The 19,965-nt window shown below is 46.7% G+C and overlaps 1 protein-coding gene across 1 annotated transcript; it reads left to right on the top strand.

The window, feature by feature from the left end:
- Positions 1-465: 465 nt before the first annotated feature.
- On the top strand, positions 466-18,764 carry Epb42 (erythrocyte membrane protein band 4.2). The gene is given in 13 exon segments (NM_001108590.2): positions 466-596; positions 2,406-2,591; positions 3,476-3,709; positions 6,997-7,115; positions 7,932-8,036; positions 10,002-10,179; positions 10,604-10,742; positions 11,021-11,124; positions 11,838-12,080; positions 13,132-13,425; positions 15,937-16,097; positions 16,293-16,426; positions 18,243-18,764. Coding segments are annotated over 13 exon segments (2,070 nt in total). The 5' UTR covers positions 466-586; the 3' UTR covers positions 18,406-18,764.
- The last annotated feature ends 1,201 nt before the right edge of the window (positions 18,765-19,965 follow it).

The following is a 19,965-nucleotide window of genomic DNA, read 5'->3' as shown; positions in this document are numbered from 1 at the left end:
TCTCTGGTTGGTTGTCCCAGAGCAGGTCATCTTGGAAGAGTCTAGCTTCTGCATTTTCTCTTTCAACAGTCTCCGTTTCCTTATCTCGTTCAAACAGATGGATTGCAGACAGACATATGGTAGGCAGCCACTCATGAGTTACTTGAGGCAGGAGGTTCAGAGTTGGGTATGGACCCACTGTTTACAGCAGCATCTAGAGTTGTCCAGAAAACATCTCTGGGGATTCTTGAGGTCACTGAGGGATCAGGCTTTGAGGATTTTTCCCAGCTAGCAGGTCTTCCAGGGAATGCTGACTCTATCCTGACAGACAGAGGCCTGCCTTGGCCTCCTGCCTAAGCAACATCCTGAAAGAGAAAAGGGTCACTCCCAGCAGCTGGTCTAGGAGATAGCAGCAGGGAGGGAGTAGGAGTCAAGAAGCCTGTCAGAGGCTCACAAGAGGAGTGAGGGAAATTTGCTTTTTAGAGACTTTAAACCAGAAGTCCACCATCTTCGCCGGTGTGGAGGTAGATTTGGAGAGAGAACCCAGAGAGAAGCAACAGAGGGAGGTCAGCGTCTCCTGAGCTGTGGACTCAAGTAGCCTGCAGCCATGGGACAAGGTAAGCTAGACCAGTTCTTGACTGCTAGGGCTATCATTGTGACATGTTTTTATTAAAGGAAATAGGTTGTTAGTGGAGGTGACAGTAGGGTGTGAAAGATATGGGGGGGTAGGATGGGAGGTATGTGGAGTGAGGAGGGAAATGGTGGTGGTGTGAGTGTGGGGTAGGTGTTTGCATGGTAATTTTAATTGTACTTAGGAATGATTATCATCTATTTGCATCCATAGCCAGGATAGACATAATGTAAATGACTACAGCTCTAGGCTATGATCCGGATGAGAGACACCTAGTGTGCTGGCTGATTTTTATGTCAACTCAACACAGGCCAGAATCATTTTAGAAGAGAATACCTCTTCTAAATATCCCATTTGGATTGACCAGTGGACAAACATGTAGTTCATTTTCTCCATTGTTGATTGATGTGGGAGGGCCCAGCCCACTGTGGGTTGTGCTGTCCAAGGCAGGTGGTCCTAGGTAGTATAAGGCAGGCTGGGTGAGCCAGTAAGCAGCGCTCTTCTGCTCCTGGGTGGCTTTTGCTTCTATTCCTACCTCTAGGTTCTTGCCCCAATTTCCCTGGATGATGTACTACGTAAGATGAAATAAACCCTTTCTTCCCCAAGTTGGTTTTGGACATGGTGTTTTATCACAGCAGTAGAAAGAAACTAAAGACACCTGGGAGATCTCGAGGCTCGAATCCTCAAAGTTTAATAGGAGGGAAGGGATGGTGGGAGTCATTTACACAAGCACAATGGACAGACAGACATAAAGCAGTAGGACAAGCAGATTGAGAGGATATACAAACCCTGGGTGCCTCCACGGTGAGGGCCAGCGCAGTGCAGCCTGAGCCCCGAGCACATCTGAGAAATTCTTCTTAGGGTTCATGTTCATGTCCTGTCACCGAGGGGGCAATCACTGACTGGGAATCCACCGTGCTCAGCATGCTGTTGGGCAGAGAATGCAGAAATGAAATAAACACGGCCCCTCAACAAGCTCTCAGGAGGGGCAGGGAGCAGTGGGTGAGGCCTATAAAATGGGACCAAGCTCCACCCGGAGAAGTCAGCAAGGGCTTTAGAGGCAATGCCACTCGGTAAGGGAAGGCGAGAAGGCATCTTTCAGGTAAGAAGCTGAGAAGACTTCCAGACAGAACAAGAGCCCAAAGGATTCTGAAGAATAGGTCATGCCATGAAGCTGGGGTTAGTGTACACAGTGTACCTCGTTCAAATCATGTGACAGCTCACTCTTCCACCGCCCAGTCCAACTCAACCATCAGAGATGGTGGGCTCACAATACACTCGCCCACCTCCTTTCAGGTGTCATGAGATGGAGAGTCTTTAGAACAAAACTCACACATGATCTCGGGTGAGTTAATTCTATTCTCACCCATCTCGCCTTTAAGACAAGAGAATTTGACTCAGTGATCTCAAACCACTTCTAACATTATCTGATTGTGTCCTCAAAAACATGACTGTGACACTAAGCATGTAGCTCAGGGGTGGAGTTTGGATTTGGAACCAGAAATGTCAACATTTAATGGCCCTTAATACGCATTTGACATTATGCTAACATGAAGTAAGTGCTAGCACAGAAACGTAAGTATACATGTGTATAACTTCATTTCGTATAACTCTTCAGAGAGGGATGGTTAGTCTAAAGAGAAGAAAACTGAAGTTCGAACAAGCTGCTTGCTTGAGGGTGCACAGCTGACAAGGAAATGGAGTCCGGGACTCGAACCCCACTCCTGGAAGGTGACTTTTAGTCATGCTACTGCACTTACCTCATACCTGGGACTTTGCTTTTTCCCCACAACAGCTCTGAGTATCAAGAGCTGCGACTTCCACGCAGCAGAAAACAACAAGGAGCACCACACCGACGCCATCAGCTCCCAGCACCTTATTTTGAGGAGGGGACAGTCCTTCACCATCACCCTGAACTTCCGTGCCCCGGCCCACATATTTCTGTCTGCCCTGAAGAAAGTGGCTTTCATTGCACAAACTGGTATGTGTTGTAGGCCTAGACCACCGTGGGGGCTTGGGGATCTGGAGGGGGAATCGCTTCTCAGCATCCTCTCAGAAGACCAAGGGACAAATGGTCCATGCAGTAGCTGGGCCTTAAGCTGTCCTGCTCTGTCTGGTAAGGGGTATTGTGAGAACTTACAAGATAATATACATAAGAAACGCTGCTAATTATGATTCTGAAGTGTTCAGCGGTATCACCATCAGAGCTTCCTTTTGACTGCAACTTTGTAGGAAAGGCTGAGTGGGGTTTAACTCTGGCTACCTATAGCATCTAGGCTGCACAAGTTGTTGAAATCTGCATTATGTATCAGCTACTGAGTCAAGTACTTCGTATGCAATATCTAACTTAGTCCTTTCACAGGCCCTCCAGATCCATGGGTTCTGCTTCCTCAGAGTCAGCCATCCATGATGGAACATACCTGGGCAAAGATTGTCCCTGTCTTTCCCTCTTCATTAGCAATTCTTAAAACATACAGCACAGGGACTATTAATACAGCATTCACACTGTGTGAGGACTCATACGTAATCAAAAGATTAATACACTAGACAATGCAATGCCATGGTATTTTATGTAAAGAGGTATAAACAACCTTGGATTTGGTTATTGCAGGAGGTCCTGGACAGAGGGATGGTTGTATGACTGTTACCCAGTTTGTAGACTGTGACCCTCTCATTGACGTGGATCTATAAGCACCGAGAGCCTGAGTTCACCCATCATCCTCTACTATTTCTCTTTCTAGGAGGATCTCTTTTCTTCTCCCCCAAAACTAATTGGCACCTCCTCCATTTTTGTAAAACCTTGATTTATTACTCTGACCTGTGACTTGGAAGTCCAAATGACCAATTTGTTACTGTGCATTTCAGGAGAGCAACCTTCCAAGACCAGTAAGACCCAAGCCATATTCCCTATTTCCTCCCTGGGGGACAAAAAAGGGTGGAGTGCAGCAGTGGTGGAAAGAGATGCCCAACATTGGACCATCTCTGTGACCACGCCCGTGGATGCTGTCATTGGCCACTACTCACTCCTGCTTCAGGTTTCCGGCAAGAAACAATACCCCTTGGGCCAATTCACACTGCTCTTTAATCCATGGAATAGAGGTAAGTTTGGACCTAGGTTAGTCTGAGATGCACAGGGATGAAGGGATCCAGAGCTGGGATACAGCCCCAACAAGCAGCCCTGTGGGCAAGACCACCATCAAACCCTAACAAGTGTCTTCTCGGGCTCTGGGGACTTCATGCTACAAATATATACTTATCTTACTGACAAACTCTGATGCTGCTTCGCACTATTTTGGACGCTTTGAGATGAACTAAAAAATCTGCCCTTTCCTGTACTAATCTAAGATTAGGAGCTGGTAAGATGATAGCTCAGCAGTCAAGAGTGCTTGCTGCACCACCATGAGGACAAAGGCTTGGATCCCAGATCATAAATAACAAGCCAAGGACCCAACCAATGCCTTTAAAGACAGGTCCAGGAGATCCGATGTGCTCTTCTGGCCTCTGAACGCACAGGTTTACACCAGAGCACCCATGTATACATAAAATGAGATAGACACACAGACATACACAGACACACAGACGCAAACACACAGAGACACAAGAGAGACACACACAGACACACACACACACACACACACACACACACACAATGGAGATAAGAACTAGGAAGAAATGCAGGAATGAGGTGGTCCAGGGAATGGGGTTTCTTTGCCTATTTTCTGTCTTTCCCAGTCTCTCTCTCTGGGATGTAGATGGGTTTTGAGGGGTCAATAGATTATCTAATGAAAGGGAACATTTTTAAAGAAAAAGAACACAGAAATTTGGTTCTTTTTTTTCCCCCCTTCGGAGCTGGGGACCGAACCCAGGGCCTTGTGCTTCCTAGGCAAGCGCTCTACCACTGAGCTAAATCCCCAACCCAGAACACAGAAATTTGAATTGCCCAATCCCTCAAAAATGTGAAAGGAGTCTGTACTATGAGGGTCTCTATGTTCCTCAGCTTCATGGTAAAGGAGCCCTATTCTGTTGTTTTGTTTCTCTTCACTTGTTTATTCTGTTATTAAGGCAGGTTGTGTAGTCCTCTCCACACTGACCTGTCTAAAGTCTTGTAGCTGCAATGGTCTTTAAGCTCCACTGGGGTCAGATGACCTCCATTAAGGTACGGCTCTGGTTGAAGCTGGGCTTGATTCATCTAGGGGTCCCTAGGTGGTTTGTCCAAATGAGGCTACAATGGGGCATTGTCCGTTCCTCCTCATTTTAAACGTGTCACCCCCATTTTAATGCTGCAGATACTTAAGGGTTGATTGGGAGAATGGAAAGCAGTTTCTCCTGGCTTTCCTGGCTCCAAGACACTACACGCACACTTCATTTTCCTTTCAACAATTTCACTGTCAGCCTGAAGGGCCCCCTTTATAAGACAGGTCTGGAAGACCAGAGGAAATATGGGAAAATAAATAATTCCCCCAGGTTCCTACAGACTCACGCCTAGAGCCAAGCACCAGGCGCTTTCCTTTATGACATCTGAAGCCAATGGACTTTATTTCTCTTGTCCAGGGTGGGACCTCCAGTAGCCACCCCTTACTTTAGATCAGTAGTTCTCAATCTGTGTGTGGTTCACAACAACCCTTTCACAGGGCTCACTATGACTGCTAGAAACCACAGACATTTACATTACAATTCCTAACAGTAGCAACATTACTACAAAACTAGCAATAAAGATAATTTTATGGTTGGGATAATTTTATAATATTCTCAGCTCAGGGCCTTCCTTTGTGTCCCAAGGGGGAACCCATCTATTCTGGTGTCTTTTGCCCCGTGTTATTCACTTGTAGATTCAGAATCCTTCTGCTGAGAGAGGTCCCACATTTCACTGTCTACTAACAGGAAGATCTTGGGGGCATTCTTCCAAAGCTGAGGCTTTAGTGCATCCCAGATGGATGGCCCAGAGTCTACATTCAAAGCTAGCCCCCGGCAGCCAAAATATAGTCCCAACAAGACAGTTCGAGGACAGCGTTGGGCTTTGAAGGAGTCCACCCATAATTCCACTACTAGGATTCCTGCCTTCTTGCTTTGTTTATAGGACCCCAACTAGGGAAGCCCTTCTATGGAGGGATTGGGCAGTGGAAGCCATTGCCTCTGCTCCTCTGAGAAATGACTGAGAAAGCTTCCAGTGTGGTAGCATGTACCTTTAATCCCAGCACACAGGATGCAGAGACAATACTGGGTGCCTGGGCAGCTCTCTTTCTGTAGCCTACAAGCTCTTTGGGTGGTCTGGAAGTTCCTTTAATGTTCCTAGAAACTAGTCAAACCACCCTACAGTACATGAATGCATGCACATGCACACACACACACACACACACACACACACACACACACACACTTTACACACATGCCTGGCCACCAAAGCTGAGAGAGAAAATCTGGCAAGAAAAGCTGAACCCCATGCTGCTTCCTAAGTAAACAATGGTTTCATTAAAGGATATGGAGGAGTGAGGGGAAGGCTCTGTGGGTGCAAGCCTGATGACTTGAGTACGGATCCCTAGAATTCAAGGGGAAATTAGATGCAGCATGCTTATAGGAAGATGGGAAGCAGAGACAAGAGACTCTCTTTTTTTTGGTTCTTTTTTTTTTTCGGAGCTGGGGACCGAACCCAGGGCCTTGCGCTTCCTAGGCAAGCGCTCTACCACTGAGCTAAATCCCCAACCCCAACAAGAGACTCTCTTGAAGCTCGTTGTTAGCTGGCCTACCTTACACAGTGCTGAAGAGACCTTGTCTCAAACAAGGTGGATGACTAGGACTGATAAGCCAAAGTTGTTCTCAGACCTGCAGTCTCTTGGTGATGCTCAGCCTAGTGCTTGGATAAGGGAATTGGATGAGGTGGTAGGAAAGGACTGTGGTCACCTGGGACACAGAGAACCTCACCGCACAGAAGGCCAATGCTCACAATTCCACCTTTGAACCCTTGCTCCTTCCTACCCTGCCCCCTCTGCTTACCCTGCTTGATCTGTGTTTAAATGTTGTGTTCATTTCGATTTTACCCTGAGACACTTTTTTGTTGCTACAAATCGGTCTTCTGGGTAAGACTTAACAGGCCACTGGGAAACTCCCTAGGATTTCCGGTTGAGCCAGAAGGTCTCTCGTTTGCAAACCTCTCTGGAAAGCACAAGGCTTTCAAAGAGTGGCTTGTTCCTAGCCACACCCTGACTAACAGAGGGAGTGTGGGCCGGGTCCTGAGTGAGCAGTGAGAAGGACCCTCCTGAGTTTTAATTAGGCCCAGGGATGCAAGAGAGGGCTGAAACCAAACCCAACCTGGGTAGCAGGGCAGAGGCCCGGGCAGGGAGAACAGACCTGGAACCCTCAGACGCTCAACCTCTGCTGCCTCTTGACAGATGATGCTGTATTTCTGCAGAACGAGGTTCAACGCACTGAATATGTACTGAATCAGGATGGCTTTATCTACCTGGGCACAGCTGACTGCATTCAAGAAGAGCCCTGGGACTTCAGTCAGGTAATAGGGACCTCTAGTGAAAAGAGGTGTACATAACCTTCAACACTCAGGTCAAAGGCCACAGGTTCAAAAGCCCTTGTCAATCTGTGGTGCCTCTATTCCTTTTGGACTACATTACAGTACTCTCTACAGCTGCTGCTTGGACTAGCTTCCTTCCCTTTTCCCTTGGAAAACTACTTCCCCAGTCTTACTACCTTCTGGAAAATTCTCCCAATTCCTAAAGATAGAGGAGTTGTTCCATTGTGCTATCTGGGATAGATGCCTAGAGTCTGAGCTACTTTGCAATGGTGTGTTACCTGAAGGGCCACATACATCCCAACTAGGGATGTCTGTAGAGTGGGAGCTACCTGGAGTCTTCCATACCTGGCTCCGTGCCTGTAGGAACATTAGATATTCACTAAGTAGGAATGAATGATATTAAATGAATTGAAATGACATGGTACTGATAGTGGCATGTGCCTTAAATCCCAGCACTTGGGAGGCATAGGCTGGTAGAACTCTGCAAGTTCAAGTTCAAAGTCATCCTGGCCTACATAGTAAGACTCTGATTCAATCAATCAATCAATGGCCCAATACCAATCTTTATGAGATCACACCTGATCAGGAAAATCAGCTACAGAGCAAAGCACTGGTCATGGGTACACGGCCAGATGGTGTGGTAAGAAGGGAGAGGAGACAGAATACCCATGGTAGATGTGGAGGCAGGTGAGGAAGATGTGAGACCCAGGCTTCAGAGAGGGACAAGATGACAAATCTGTCCTGAGATGGTGCCTGGCTGGAAACCCTTCTCCATCTTATCCTGCATTGCCCTTACAGTTTGAGAGAGACGTCATGGACCTCAGCCTGAACTTACTGAGTGTGGACAAGCAAGTGAAAGACTGGAGCCAGCCTGCACACGTGGCCTGCATAGTGGGCGCCTTGGTAAGCACAGGACTGGGGAAGCAAAGGGAGAAGAGGTGGGACACGAGCACTGGGCTTGAGGCCTCCACCTTTGCAGCTCTGGGAGCCCTCAGAGCACAGGCAGGTCCCCTTTCCCAGGGCGTGGGAGACAATCTTCAGAGAAGAGCCTGATGAGATAGAAGGACAAGGCAAGAAAAAGGGAGAGGTTCATCCAAGACAAAAGCCATGGAGGGAGGAAACTGACCTGACTTTCCTCAGAGCTCGTGTCCTCCCAGCTCTGACCTAGAGGCTTAGATCCCTAGGAGGGAAGATGTCCCCGCTCCTTCTCAGTGCTTGCTATGGGAATCTAACAGTCTTGTTACGTTTCTAAGAATATGCAAACCATGAAGGAGGCCTGGTATTTCCCATGTGTCTTAGTTTGTGTTAATATTATTGTTATGAAATTATTAAGACTAAAAGCAAGTTGGGGAGGAAATGGTTTATTATATCCAGAGCCACAGTCCATTGAAGGCAACCAAGGCAGAAACTTGGAAGCAGGAGCTGATGCAGAGGCCATGGAGGGGTGCTACTTACTGGCTTGCTCCTCATGGCTTGCTCGGTCTGCTTTCTTTCTTCCTTTTTTTGTCTTACCAATTTATTTTAACTAGCAAAATAAAAATGTTTTTTCTTCCTTTTTTAATTGGATATTTTTTATTTACATTTGAAATGTTATCCTCTTTCCCGGTTTCCCATCCATAAACCTCCATTCCATCCCTCCTTCCCCTGTTTCTATGAGGGTGTTCCCCCACCCACTCATCCCTTCCCACCTCCCCACCCTGATGTTTTCCTATACTGGGGCATCGAGCCTTGGCAGGACCAAGGGTTTCTCCTCCCATTGGTGCCCAACAAGACCATCCTCTGTTACATATGCAGCTGGAGCCATGGGTCTGTCCTTGTGTACTCTTTGGATGGTGGTTTAGTCCCTGGGAGCTCTAGCTGGTTGGTATTGTTGTTCTTATGGAGTTCCAAACCCCTTCAGCTCCTTCAATCCTTTCTCTAACTCCTCCATTGGGGACATCATTATCAGTTCAATGGTTGGGTGTGAGCATCCGCCTCTGTATTTGTAATGATCTGGCAAAGCCTCTCAGGATATAGCCTCTCAGCTATATCAGCCTCCTGTCAGCATGTACTTCTCGGCATCCACAATATTGCTGGGTTTGGTGTCTGTATATGGGCTGGATCCCCAGGTGGGGCAGCCTCTGGGTGGCCTTTCCTTCAGTCTTTGCTCCAAACTTTGTCTCTGTATTTTGTCCTGTGAATATTTTTGTTCCCTGTTCTAAGAAGGACTGAAGCATCCACACTTTGGTCATCCTTCTTCTTCAGCTTCAGGGCTTAGTCTGCTTTCTTCAAGAACCCAGGGCTAACCCAGAGATAGCACCACTCACTGTGTGCTGGCCCTCCCCTATCAATCAATCAGTGATTAAGAACATCCCTACAGTTTGCCTACAGATAGATCTCATGAAGGCACTTTCACGATTGGGATTCTCTTCTCTCAGATGGCTCTAGCTTATGTCAAGTTGAAATAGAATCAGCCAGCACACCATGACCACAAAACTCTCTCAGACAAGCAACACAGTCCTTATTTCCCTTCATAACACTCTGTCCCTCTCTGAAAGACAGGGTATGAGATCGAGGCTATTGTGTAAGGGGAAGAGGCTTGAGATAAGTGGCCTCTAGGATCCAAATAAACAACATTGAAGGAGTCAGAGCCGGGGAAGCTGAGGACCAGTAGAACCAACTCTCATACTTCTCCCTGTGGCTGAGGAGCATGGGTCTGCTTCTGAGGTTATAACACAGTTAGAATGAGCTGGAGCCTGGAGCATGCTGGTTTAACAAGCTCCAGGGAATGAGTCATGCTTGGCAAGCTACAGTAAGCATTCCTTGCTGCCCCTGCCCACGCTGTCCACCCACAGGCTCTCACTGACAACTGCATATTTGCTCCAACAGTTGCATGCCCTCAAGAAGAAGAGTGTCCTGCCTATTTCACAGACCCAGGCTGCCCAGCAAGGTGCCTTGTTGTACAAACGACGAGGCAGTGTGCCCATCCTGAGGCAGTGGCTCACTGGCCGAGGACGACCTGTGTATGAGAGCCAGGCGTGGGTGTTTGCTGCTGTTGCTTGCACAGGTACAGGGCAGGCAACATACAGGTCAGCCTCTGGGCTGCTGTAGTGTCTAGCCTGCATTTTAAGTTATCCCTTGGCCTCCCATGTGGAAGGGACATCTCTTAAAGCAGGCACTGTCTGTCTCTACAGCCTTCCCCCACCCGATTTCCCCACTCGCTGCTGCTTCCCTTTCCCCTCTGCAAATCTGAGTTCATTTACAAACTCTGCTCTCAAACTTGTCCCCCGACAGAGCAAGCCTCCATGCTTCTAAACCTCCCCTCTTGCTGTATATTCTTGCGCTGTGTGATTTGTGCATCACTTAACCAGCCTTCGCATGTTCAGTTCAGAATCCTCCTCTCTTCTACAATGTCACCTGTCATTTAAGACAGATCATGTCCAGCCTGGGGTATTTCTACCCCTCTGATGTCCTATGCTTCTTCCTTGCAGTGCTACGATGCCTGGGCATCCCAGCTCGAGTTGTTACCACATTTGACTCAGCCCAAGGTACCAATGGGAGCCTGCTGGTGGATGAGTACTACAATGAGGAGGGGCTCCAGAATGGAGAAGGACAGAGGGGCCATATCTGGTGAGAAGCCTAAAGGAGTTAGGGTTCTAGGCCAGAAAGTGCCAAGTTCCATGTGAACCCTCCACACTTGGAAAGCCCTGGGCTAAGCAGGCCTTCAGGACTCTTCTAGGAGGTGGTGGTAGTCAGGGGTGGGGTGTTTATCCCTCTCCAGGAGTGTTACTCTTCATTTTACACAGTGTCCTCCATCCCCATGGCAACCGCTCCCTAAAGTCACATTCCTAGAATCTCTTCCATATGCTTTCCCCACCCACTTGAAGTTTTGCCTTTGCTACTCTTAGGGTCTTCCAAACTTCTGTAGAATGCTGGATGAACAGACCTGATTTGTCCCCGGGTTATGACGGATGGCAGATTCTGCACCCAAGAGCTCCTAATGGAGTTGGAGGTAAAGCCTAAGGGTGGGCCCAAGACCAAACCAGGGCTGTAAGAGCTGAAGGGGTCCCTTGCAAAGGATCTAGGAGCAGCACGTGGTTCAGAGAGGGTCTTCACCTTGTAAAACAGGAGAAGCGAAATTAACGTTGGCCCCATGGCCAGCAGGCTCATGGGGTAGAGATGTTAGCTATCAGGTGAGACTACATGAACACAAGGCCCACTTAAAGCCATGGGCAAGAAAGAGAATACCATCTCAATGAAGACCAGAGGATTTAACCTGACTGTGTGTATCCTGGAGTAGTAACTGGTGGGGTGGACTTCCCTGTGTGTGGATGAAAGGAGCCTTATAGTAACCTCAAGCCTACAGAGCTTCAAATAGCTGAAGGGTCTTTGTCCTGGAGCAGAACTGTCAGGGGCCGGCATGCTGGAAGCAATTAAGGTGGCTGGTCCCTAGCACATTAGCATTTAGGCTGGGCATTAATCATTTTCCTCTGAGGTTCTTTCCTGTCCAGTTTCTGGTATAGACCAGGACCTAAAAGTATTTTCACTACATAATTGTGAGTTTCATCTCTGATACTTTCTCAGAAAGCCTGTCTACTTCCTACCTCTACCTTGATCCTCGAGAAGGAAAAAGAATGCCCAGGACAAGGACTGACATTATAAGCCCTAACCAGAGCAGAGGTCTAAGGGTGGCTCTTTTGCTCATCTGCCCTTTCTCCCCCTCAGTCCTGGGATCCTGCAATCTGGTCCCAGTCAAAGCAGTCAAAGAGGGGGACCTGCAGCTGGACCCGGCAGTACCAGAGCTCTTTGCCGCAGTGAATGCCTCGTGCGTGGTCTGGAAGTGCTGTGAGGATGGGAAGTTGGAGTTGACCAACTCCAACAGAAAGAATGTTGGCAACAGCATCAGCACCAAGGTCGTGGGCAGTGACCGCTGCGAAGACATCACCCAGAACTACAAATATCCTGAAGGTACTGACCAGTCAAGGGGACTGAGATAGCCAATGAGAGGAAGGGAATAGCAGGCCAGGAGGCCAGAAAGAGCCCCAGCCTTTTCCCCACCCAATAAAAGTAGGTTTCTCGAGCCTGGCTGGCATGACCGCTGGTTCTGAGCAGACGGCTCTGCACTGCAGGAGGCTGGGCTGCAGGGTGCACTACAGTGCTCTCTGCACTGTTGGCCTCTGTTCGTGAAATGCAGTCCCCAGCTCCAGCCAGTCCTAACCAAAAACGTCATGTATTTCCACATGTCCTCTAGGGGCTCAAAACTGCCTCCAGTTGAGAACTGTCATTATGAAACAAAGCACTAAACACTGAACCTTGTTCAAGAAGACTTTCAGGACTGAGGGAGAGGAAGTTACCCTTGTCTCCCCCTCTTCCAAGATTGCCAACTATTCTATTTTTATCTATCAGTTCAAACCGGGATGCTTGTAAGATAAGCCTTCCTCTTCACAGCACGTTGTCCCTGTGTGCCTCTGTCTTCTTCATTCTTTCTCACAACCTAGGCAATTCTGCAGCTCCCTTACCTCTTGCCCGGAGGATGGCAGCCCCCTCATTCTGCTCTCTCCATCACAGTTCCCTTTCCTGTTTCACTTTTTTTTTTTCTTTTTTTTGGAGCTGGGGACTGAACCCAGGGCCTTGCGCTTGCTAGGCAAGCGCTCTACCACTGAGCTAAATCCCCAACCCCCCTGTTACACTTTTGAGGATGAGTGTTCTAAGACATGAACGTCCTTGTTAGCTCCCCGCTCAAGAATACTCCATGGCTCCTTTGTTCTTGGAGTAATTCCAAGATCCTTCGCACACGAAGAGTCAATTTCTCACCAAAATATCTCCAGCAACAGCACCGACAGTCACCAAATGTGTGACTAGGTTTTCCTTGTGCAAAGGCAAATTCAAAGCCTGAGGCATTTGCAAAACTCTTTGGGATTTTGGTTTCTGAGCAGAAGCGGTAAATACCTTTAACTCTGCCCTTTTATCAGAAGGATCTGTACCTACTAGGTGCTCTCTAGTCTCTTCTATTCCACAGGATCTCTTCAAGAAAAGGAGGTACTGGAGAGAGTCCAAAAAGAAAGAATGAAACTTGGGGAAGACACGTGTCCTCCTAGTTGTGAGCCTGGGGATCCTCTGCACCTGTTCTTGGAAGTACCTAGCTCCCAGCCTCTGAGAGGAAATGGTCGGCTCTCAGTGGCCTTGATTAACCCCACAGACAAGGAGAAGGAGGTAGAACTGGTGATTGCGGCCCAGGCTTTGTACTACAATGGAGTCCTTGCTACTGGGCTCTGGAGGCAGAAGCAGTTCCTCATGCTCGGACCCAACCAGGGTAACTCTCTGGCCCCATCTGACACCCTATGTACACATGGTCTTTCTTGGGCTCCACCTATGGGTCTCCAGAGACAGCTTTTAGCCCCTTGGTGCTAACTCTCATTCAACACATATACATTCACATATATATTCAGTCAACACATATATACTCATCCTGACACAGTGAGAGGCACACAACCCCAGCTGCAATCAGATAAATACACCAACCCACCCTGGCAGTGAGAAAGCATTTGGGGAGGCCAACAGAGTGCAGGACAGGAAGTCCCTTGTTCAGGCTGGGGCAGTCTGCACCCAGATAATCCACAAAAGGCTGCTTTGAAGAATGAAGAAGGATTAAATAGACAGAAAAATGTAGCAAGCATTCCAGACAAAGGGAAGATATGCAAGGGTCCCTTCTCTCTTTTAGATACTTGTTTAATTAGTCTGAGATGAGGTCACATATGGGTATGCTTTAGAAACTTTATGTATTTTAGGGTTAAGATTCCCTGAAGTTCATCAATCATGCTTAAACTTGGTCACACACTGTAGTCACCCAGGCAAACTATGCCTGGGCTATACCCCAGGCAATAGGGTCAAAAACTCCGTAGTAGACACAAGCATCAGAGTTTGCAGAGCTCCTGAGGAAATCTCACTACACAGGCAAGTTTCAGGAACAAGAATAGAGCTCGTCTACAGGACTGCAGCAGCCTAGGTCTCTGTTCTTCCCATCACTGTGCCTTGCCCAAGCATAGCATAAATTAGCATGAAAGCCAGGCAGTCTTGTATGTCATTCTCAGGAGCCTGAGTGTTTTACATTAGTAATGTCAATGCTATCAGAAGTCCATGTTTAAAAGAAAGACCTTTTGACAAAATGGAGTGGAGAGGGTCATGTCAGAGCAGTCGTTCTTAACCTTGGCTGTCCCCTTAAGCACCTGCCAGCATCTGATCTAACTGACATGGGGTGTGGCATGGAATTGGGACTGTATTATAAAGGATTCTTATATGCAGCCATAGAGAACCAGTAGGTAAAAACTAGTAACAGTCAAAATCTAGAAACAAAAGCCAGGTTAGCCTGGTAGCACTCAGAAATAAGACATAAGCCAGAGGTGAGAGAAATTGGATTTGTGAATGTGGATGTCTCTCTATGGTTTGCGTGAACCACTAAAAGAGGGGAATGCAAATTTTTGGAGGAAGAAGAATCTAGTTATAGCATGTTTTGTTAAAAGCCCATGAGACAGCCAAGTATTCCAACAGCCAGCAGGCAGCCAAGAACTTAAACACAGAGTTCAAGATCCAGTCCGTGTGGGAGAGCAGGCACAGAAATCCCAGCACAGAGGGAATGACGCAGTCAGAGCACAGGGGCACTTACTGTGCTAGAGGACCAGCGGGAGGACCAGACATAAGAAGATGAGATGGCAAGGAGAGAGGCTTAGCCACACCAGCAATTGTGGATTTAAGAAAGAACAAAGATGAGGGAGACAAAGGAATCTAAGGGGACAAGGACACACAACAGGGTTGGCAGAGAGATCATGAGATGTCCTGGTTGAAGAGCATAGACTAGGAAAGTGGCCCCGGCTGGCTCCCTGGGGTTTAAACTGAACCAGGAAGTGGAGTTTTTCCTAAAGCATGATGGGAAAAAGAAGGGGTTAAGCGGATAGTAAGCCAGGGGACAGCTCTAGAGATAGGGTCATATGATTCTTTGGTTTATTTTGAAGGTGACTCTGTTTATATGCTGAAGTAAATAATCAACATTAAAAAAGGAAGCTTTGGGAGGTGTGGGTTATAAATGACAGCATAGTCTCTGGGCAAATAACTGATCGGAACATTTATAACTCCCCCTGAGTACTTAATATTTGCTAGAAATGGTGGCAAGTGCAGTATATGACTTATCTCGTTCTTCTCGAGATAACTCGATGAGGTGAGTACCATTCTTAGTCCCACCTGCCATCAGAGGAAACCAAGACACAGAGAAGTTAGACAAGTTGCCTGAGGTTACACAGCTCGTCAGCTGTGGACACACATATTTAAAAAAGCATAGGACTCTATGTGGACAAAGGGACAGCACGCCCCCACAGCAGGGGTAATGTCTATGTCTACAGAGAATGGGAACCAGAGCTTGAGAGAGTCCCAGTTGATAGCATTTTCTGTGGGAAAGGAAAGAAAATGGGAGAAGGGGCAGGACTGTGTAACCATGTGTTCAGCAACTGCTATGTGGCAAGTTTTGAGATAAGCAGTATTTTGAAGAGTATCATGCAGCACCAGTCATCCCGCCCTTTTTTTATACAAAGACACCATGGCCCTATCTAGCTCACAGGCACTCTTCTACAGCCCCAGCGAGCCAGTCTGCCAAGAGTCTTGGCAGAGGTAGTAATGGAGCAGGGTCCTGGAAACGCGCAGAGCAGCTGTGGGAATGCAGCATCTTTCTGTCTTCCATGAGCCGCTAAGTCCCCTGTCCCAGGTGGAGCTACGGTTTAATTCCGGCATGCATGCACTCCGTGTTTTGTACTGACTTGCATATTGCATGTTGCAGTTCTGAGACTCTCCACCAGCCTGTCCTTCTCCTGTTTCGAACAAAACCCACCTGAGAACACCTTTCTCAGAGTCACAGCAATGGCAAGGCACTCCCACGCTGGCTTCAGCTGCTTTGCTCAGGAAGATGTGGTCATCAGTAGACCGAATCTTGTCATTGAGGTGGGTACTCAACCTTCAGTCAGTTACTCTTAGATGCTGTGGCTCAGGGCTGCTGTGGAAGAGTTTGGGGGAGGATTAGGAGGTGTGGCCTTGTTAGAGAAGGTGTGTCGCTGGGGTGGGCAGACACCTGCAATCAATGACTGTCCCTTCTCCAGAGTCCATCAGCAATTCTCTATGTGTCGCCTCTTCCTACAGATGCCAAAGAGAGCAACACAGTATCAGCCCCTTACTGCCTCAGTTAGAATGCACAACTCCTTAGACGCCCCCATGCAGAACTGCATCATCTCCATCTTTGGAAGGGGACTCATTCACAGAGAAAAGAGATACGGGTAAGAGATTGTAAGAAGCTTCTTCCTCTTCCTCTATTTCTTCCTCTTCTTCTGTTTTTGATTTTTGAGACAAGATTTCTCTGTGCAGCCCTGGCTGTCCTGGAATTCACTCTGTAGACCAGGCTGGCCTCGGTCTGCCTCTGCCTCCCGAGTGCTGGGATGAAAGATGTGAACCACCACCACCACCACCACCACCACCACCACCACCACCACCACCACCACCACCACCACCACCAGGCTAAGACTGTAAACTTCTTATCAACCGGTTTGGACTGACTTAAAAACAATAATCCATCTTTCTGCCCTATCAGTGGAGATAGAGCAGATATGGTCAGAAGTTGAATTAAAGCTACCAAATGGCCTATCTCATGCTGGAACCACCAAGTCAACAGGAGGACAGGATAAGGGAGACTATGAGGACTCCACATAACCCCCACCTCACCTGTCCTGATCATGCAGGAAGAGCCTAGGTATTGCGGTGAAGAAGGGAGGTTAGATCTGGTACCAGAGACCGTCGTACAGATAGGATATGCCGGCTCTGGGTAGAACAATGAAGCTCTACGAGTCATAACCATAAGATACAATTTTAATTAAATTCCTTTCACTTCTAAGCCCTTCACCACCCTCCATGTCCATGTGTGGCTCTTTAGTAATGTATGGTGAGTACTGTTGCTTCGTTAACTTACGTAGTTGCTTTGGTTTTTTTCTTTTCATTGTTCTTTTCATGTATACGTGGAGTCCATTTCTTAGGCCCCATAACACTCCATTGTGTGCCTCCTTCTGCTCCATAATGAAGGGCAACAAGTACCTCTCACTCTGTTTCACAGCCAACAGCTTCGAGCATTCCCATGTTTAGCTTGTTTGAAACTTTGGTGGTGCCGGGGATTATATCCATACAGGAATGGAATTTCTGGGTCATAGGCTATGATCTGGTTTGGCCAGATCTTATCAGATTTACTAGTAGGATCCCTCCTGCACCGAAAGACAGTTTCTTTCCCCACCTCTCTGGCAAATATCCAACTATTCTCTTCTTTCCAGTCTAACAGAAATCCGTGTCTGACTCTTCCAATTTGCCATTCTTCTGGCTGCTCTTCCTTTCCATTTTCTCTTCCATGGTTGGGTTTGTCTTGGCTGCTTTTCTTCTGTCCTTGCCCTCATTCTTGTTGACTTTTAGGAGTTCCTGTGTATTTTGGCCCCTCAGTGGTATTAAATGTTGCAAGCATCGTCTTTCATTTTGCCTACTTCACTCCTGGCTGGGTACAGTTTAAAGGCAACGCTGAGCTTCCCAGAAGGCGGTCCAATTATTGAGCCACTGTACAGCATTGTGAAAATTTGTCATTCTTGCCCAAAGATGAGAGGGGATCCTTGAACATTTACCTAGACTTTATGATCTTCCAGACCGATTGTGGAGCAAAGTTCCTCAAAAAATTCCAAACATCTCCTTAATGACTGAAAGGTCTACTGTGGTTTAGGAAGGTCAGCTGACCCATTGGCACTCACTCATTATGCCTATGGGAGGGACCCACTGGGCTCACCAGGGAGAAATGTAAAACTGTAGCCTTTGTCAAACATACTGCCAGTACTATTAGGAAGATCAAAGCCAGATCGAATCACAGGTACCGTCTTGAGTCATGCAGTTGCTCTGTATAAAGAAGCTCCTGTCTTCTCTCCTTATGATCACTCCTGGCTTCCTAACAATGTACTTAGATTTCTATATTTTCATGACCCATATCTTCAATCCAGGAAGGACAACCCATGGAGGCCAGCAGAGCAATGATCTGGGGAGAATTAACACTTGTCTCTACCTTTATTTCAGATTGGGTTCTGTGTGGCCAGGAAGCAGCCTGCATACTCAGTTCCAGTTCACCCCAACACATCTGGGGCTCCAAAGGCTCACTGTGGAAGTAGATTGTGACATGTTCCAGAACCTGACCGGCCACAGAAGTGTCCTTGTGGTGGCCCCTGAAGTTTCTGTTTAAACTCCAAACAACCTTCAGACTTCTAAAGCTAGACATGCTCCAGAGGGAAACTCTACCTATCAGACAAATGAGTCTATACTAAAGTTGAACAGACCGGTGACCAAAAACCAAAATTCATTTTTTTCTTGTTTTTTTTTGGGGGGTGGTGGTTTGTTTTTGTTTGTTTGTTTGTTTGTTTTTGTTGTTGTTGTTTTTTGGTTATTTGGTGGGTATTTTCGAAACAGAGTTTCTCTATGTAGTCCTGGTGGTCCTGGAACTCATGCTGTAGATCAGGCTGGCCTTGAACTCAGAGATCCACCTGCCTCTCCCTCCCGAGTGCTTCCATTAAAGGCATGTGCCACCATTGTCTGGCTCCAAAATCCATTTGTATCAAGCCAACCTAAGGCAGTCAGAAACACTATTTGTCTTAGAATAAACTGCTCTGCATAAGTGATAAAACAAGCCTTTGAAAAGACACCCTGATAACTTCTCAAAGTACAATTAGATGTTTTGATTACCTTTTCAGAGTACATTCAGATTTTGGGGGTGTTCAGATGTTTCACACCATTTTATTGCTCATTAACATATCCATTAACTTACAGGAATGAAAGACAGCCTAATCTTTAAAACAATCTATTTCTGATGACATAGGACAAAAGTAACTAAAAGTAAAATTTTTATGTAATACTATAATTACATTGACTAATACTTTCCCTGGTGCTTATTGTAAAAGACCCAAAGATGAATGGATAGAGCTATTACAACACATAGCATAGGACCTAAAGGAATAGTTTAAATTCATCTTTAGCTAGATCTTTATGAGTTCTATATTCATTAAATATCTCACAGCTAGAGTATGATGAAATTGGTATGGAGTTGGCACAGTAGGGAAGTATGAGAAGAGAATCGAGAACCCAGAAAAATAAACCCTACCAAAAAGGGTTAACGAGCAGGACTTCACTTGAAGAAAGTTTGGGTTTGTTTACTGTGTCTCATTAGTTTACTTGCCCTCCTAGTTTTAGCTTTCTATAGCCCTTGTTAAGTTAAAAAAACAAGAACAGACCACTTTGAAAAAGGTTGAAACTCATTTGACCTAAGGAATCTCAATCCCAATTTGAATTAGACTAATAACTCAGAGACTGTCCTTGTTGATTCCCCCAAAACACTCACAATGGCAGGCAGGGAGGTACAGGCACAGAAGGAAGAAGACTGGATTCAGAGGTGCTGGTATATGTGGGGACCCTGTTCAGGTCACACACCACACCCCATCTTCTAGAGCAGTGCTCCTCTACCTTCTAATGCTGAGACATATTAGTACAGTTCCTCACGTATGGTGATCCCCAACCATAAAATTATCTTGTTGCTATGTCATAATTGTAATTCTGCTAGTGTTATGAATCATAATGTAAATGTCTGATATTCATGACATATGATATGTGACCACCAAAGGGGTTAGAGATCTACCAGTTGAGAACTGCTGTTCTAGATGCACACAACATATATAATTTCATAGTAATGTAGTTGGAAACAATGTACCAAAATGGCCATCTAAATTATAAAACCTCTTATGCATTTTTTGCA

The sequence above is a fragment of the Rattus norvegicus genome, chromosome 3 (genome assembly GCF_021556685.1).
Source record: "Rattus norvegicus strain SHRSP/BbbUtx chromosome 3, alternate assembly SHRSP_T2T, whole genome shotgun sequence".
Lineage (NCBI taxonomy): Eukaryota > Metazoa > Chordata > Mammalia > Rodentia > Muridae > Rattus > Rattus norvegicus.
The sequence above is the reverse complement of the archived record's forward strand: the minus strand, read 5'-3'. Positions and strand labels throughout refer to the sequence as shown.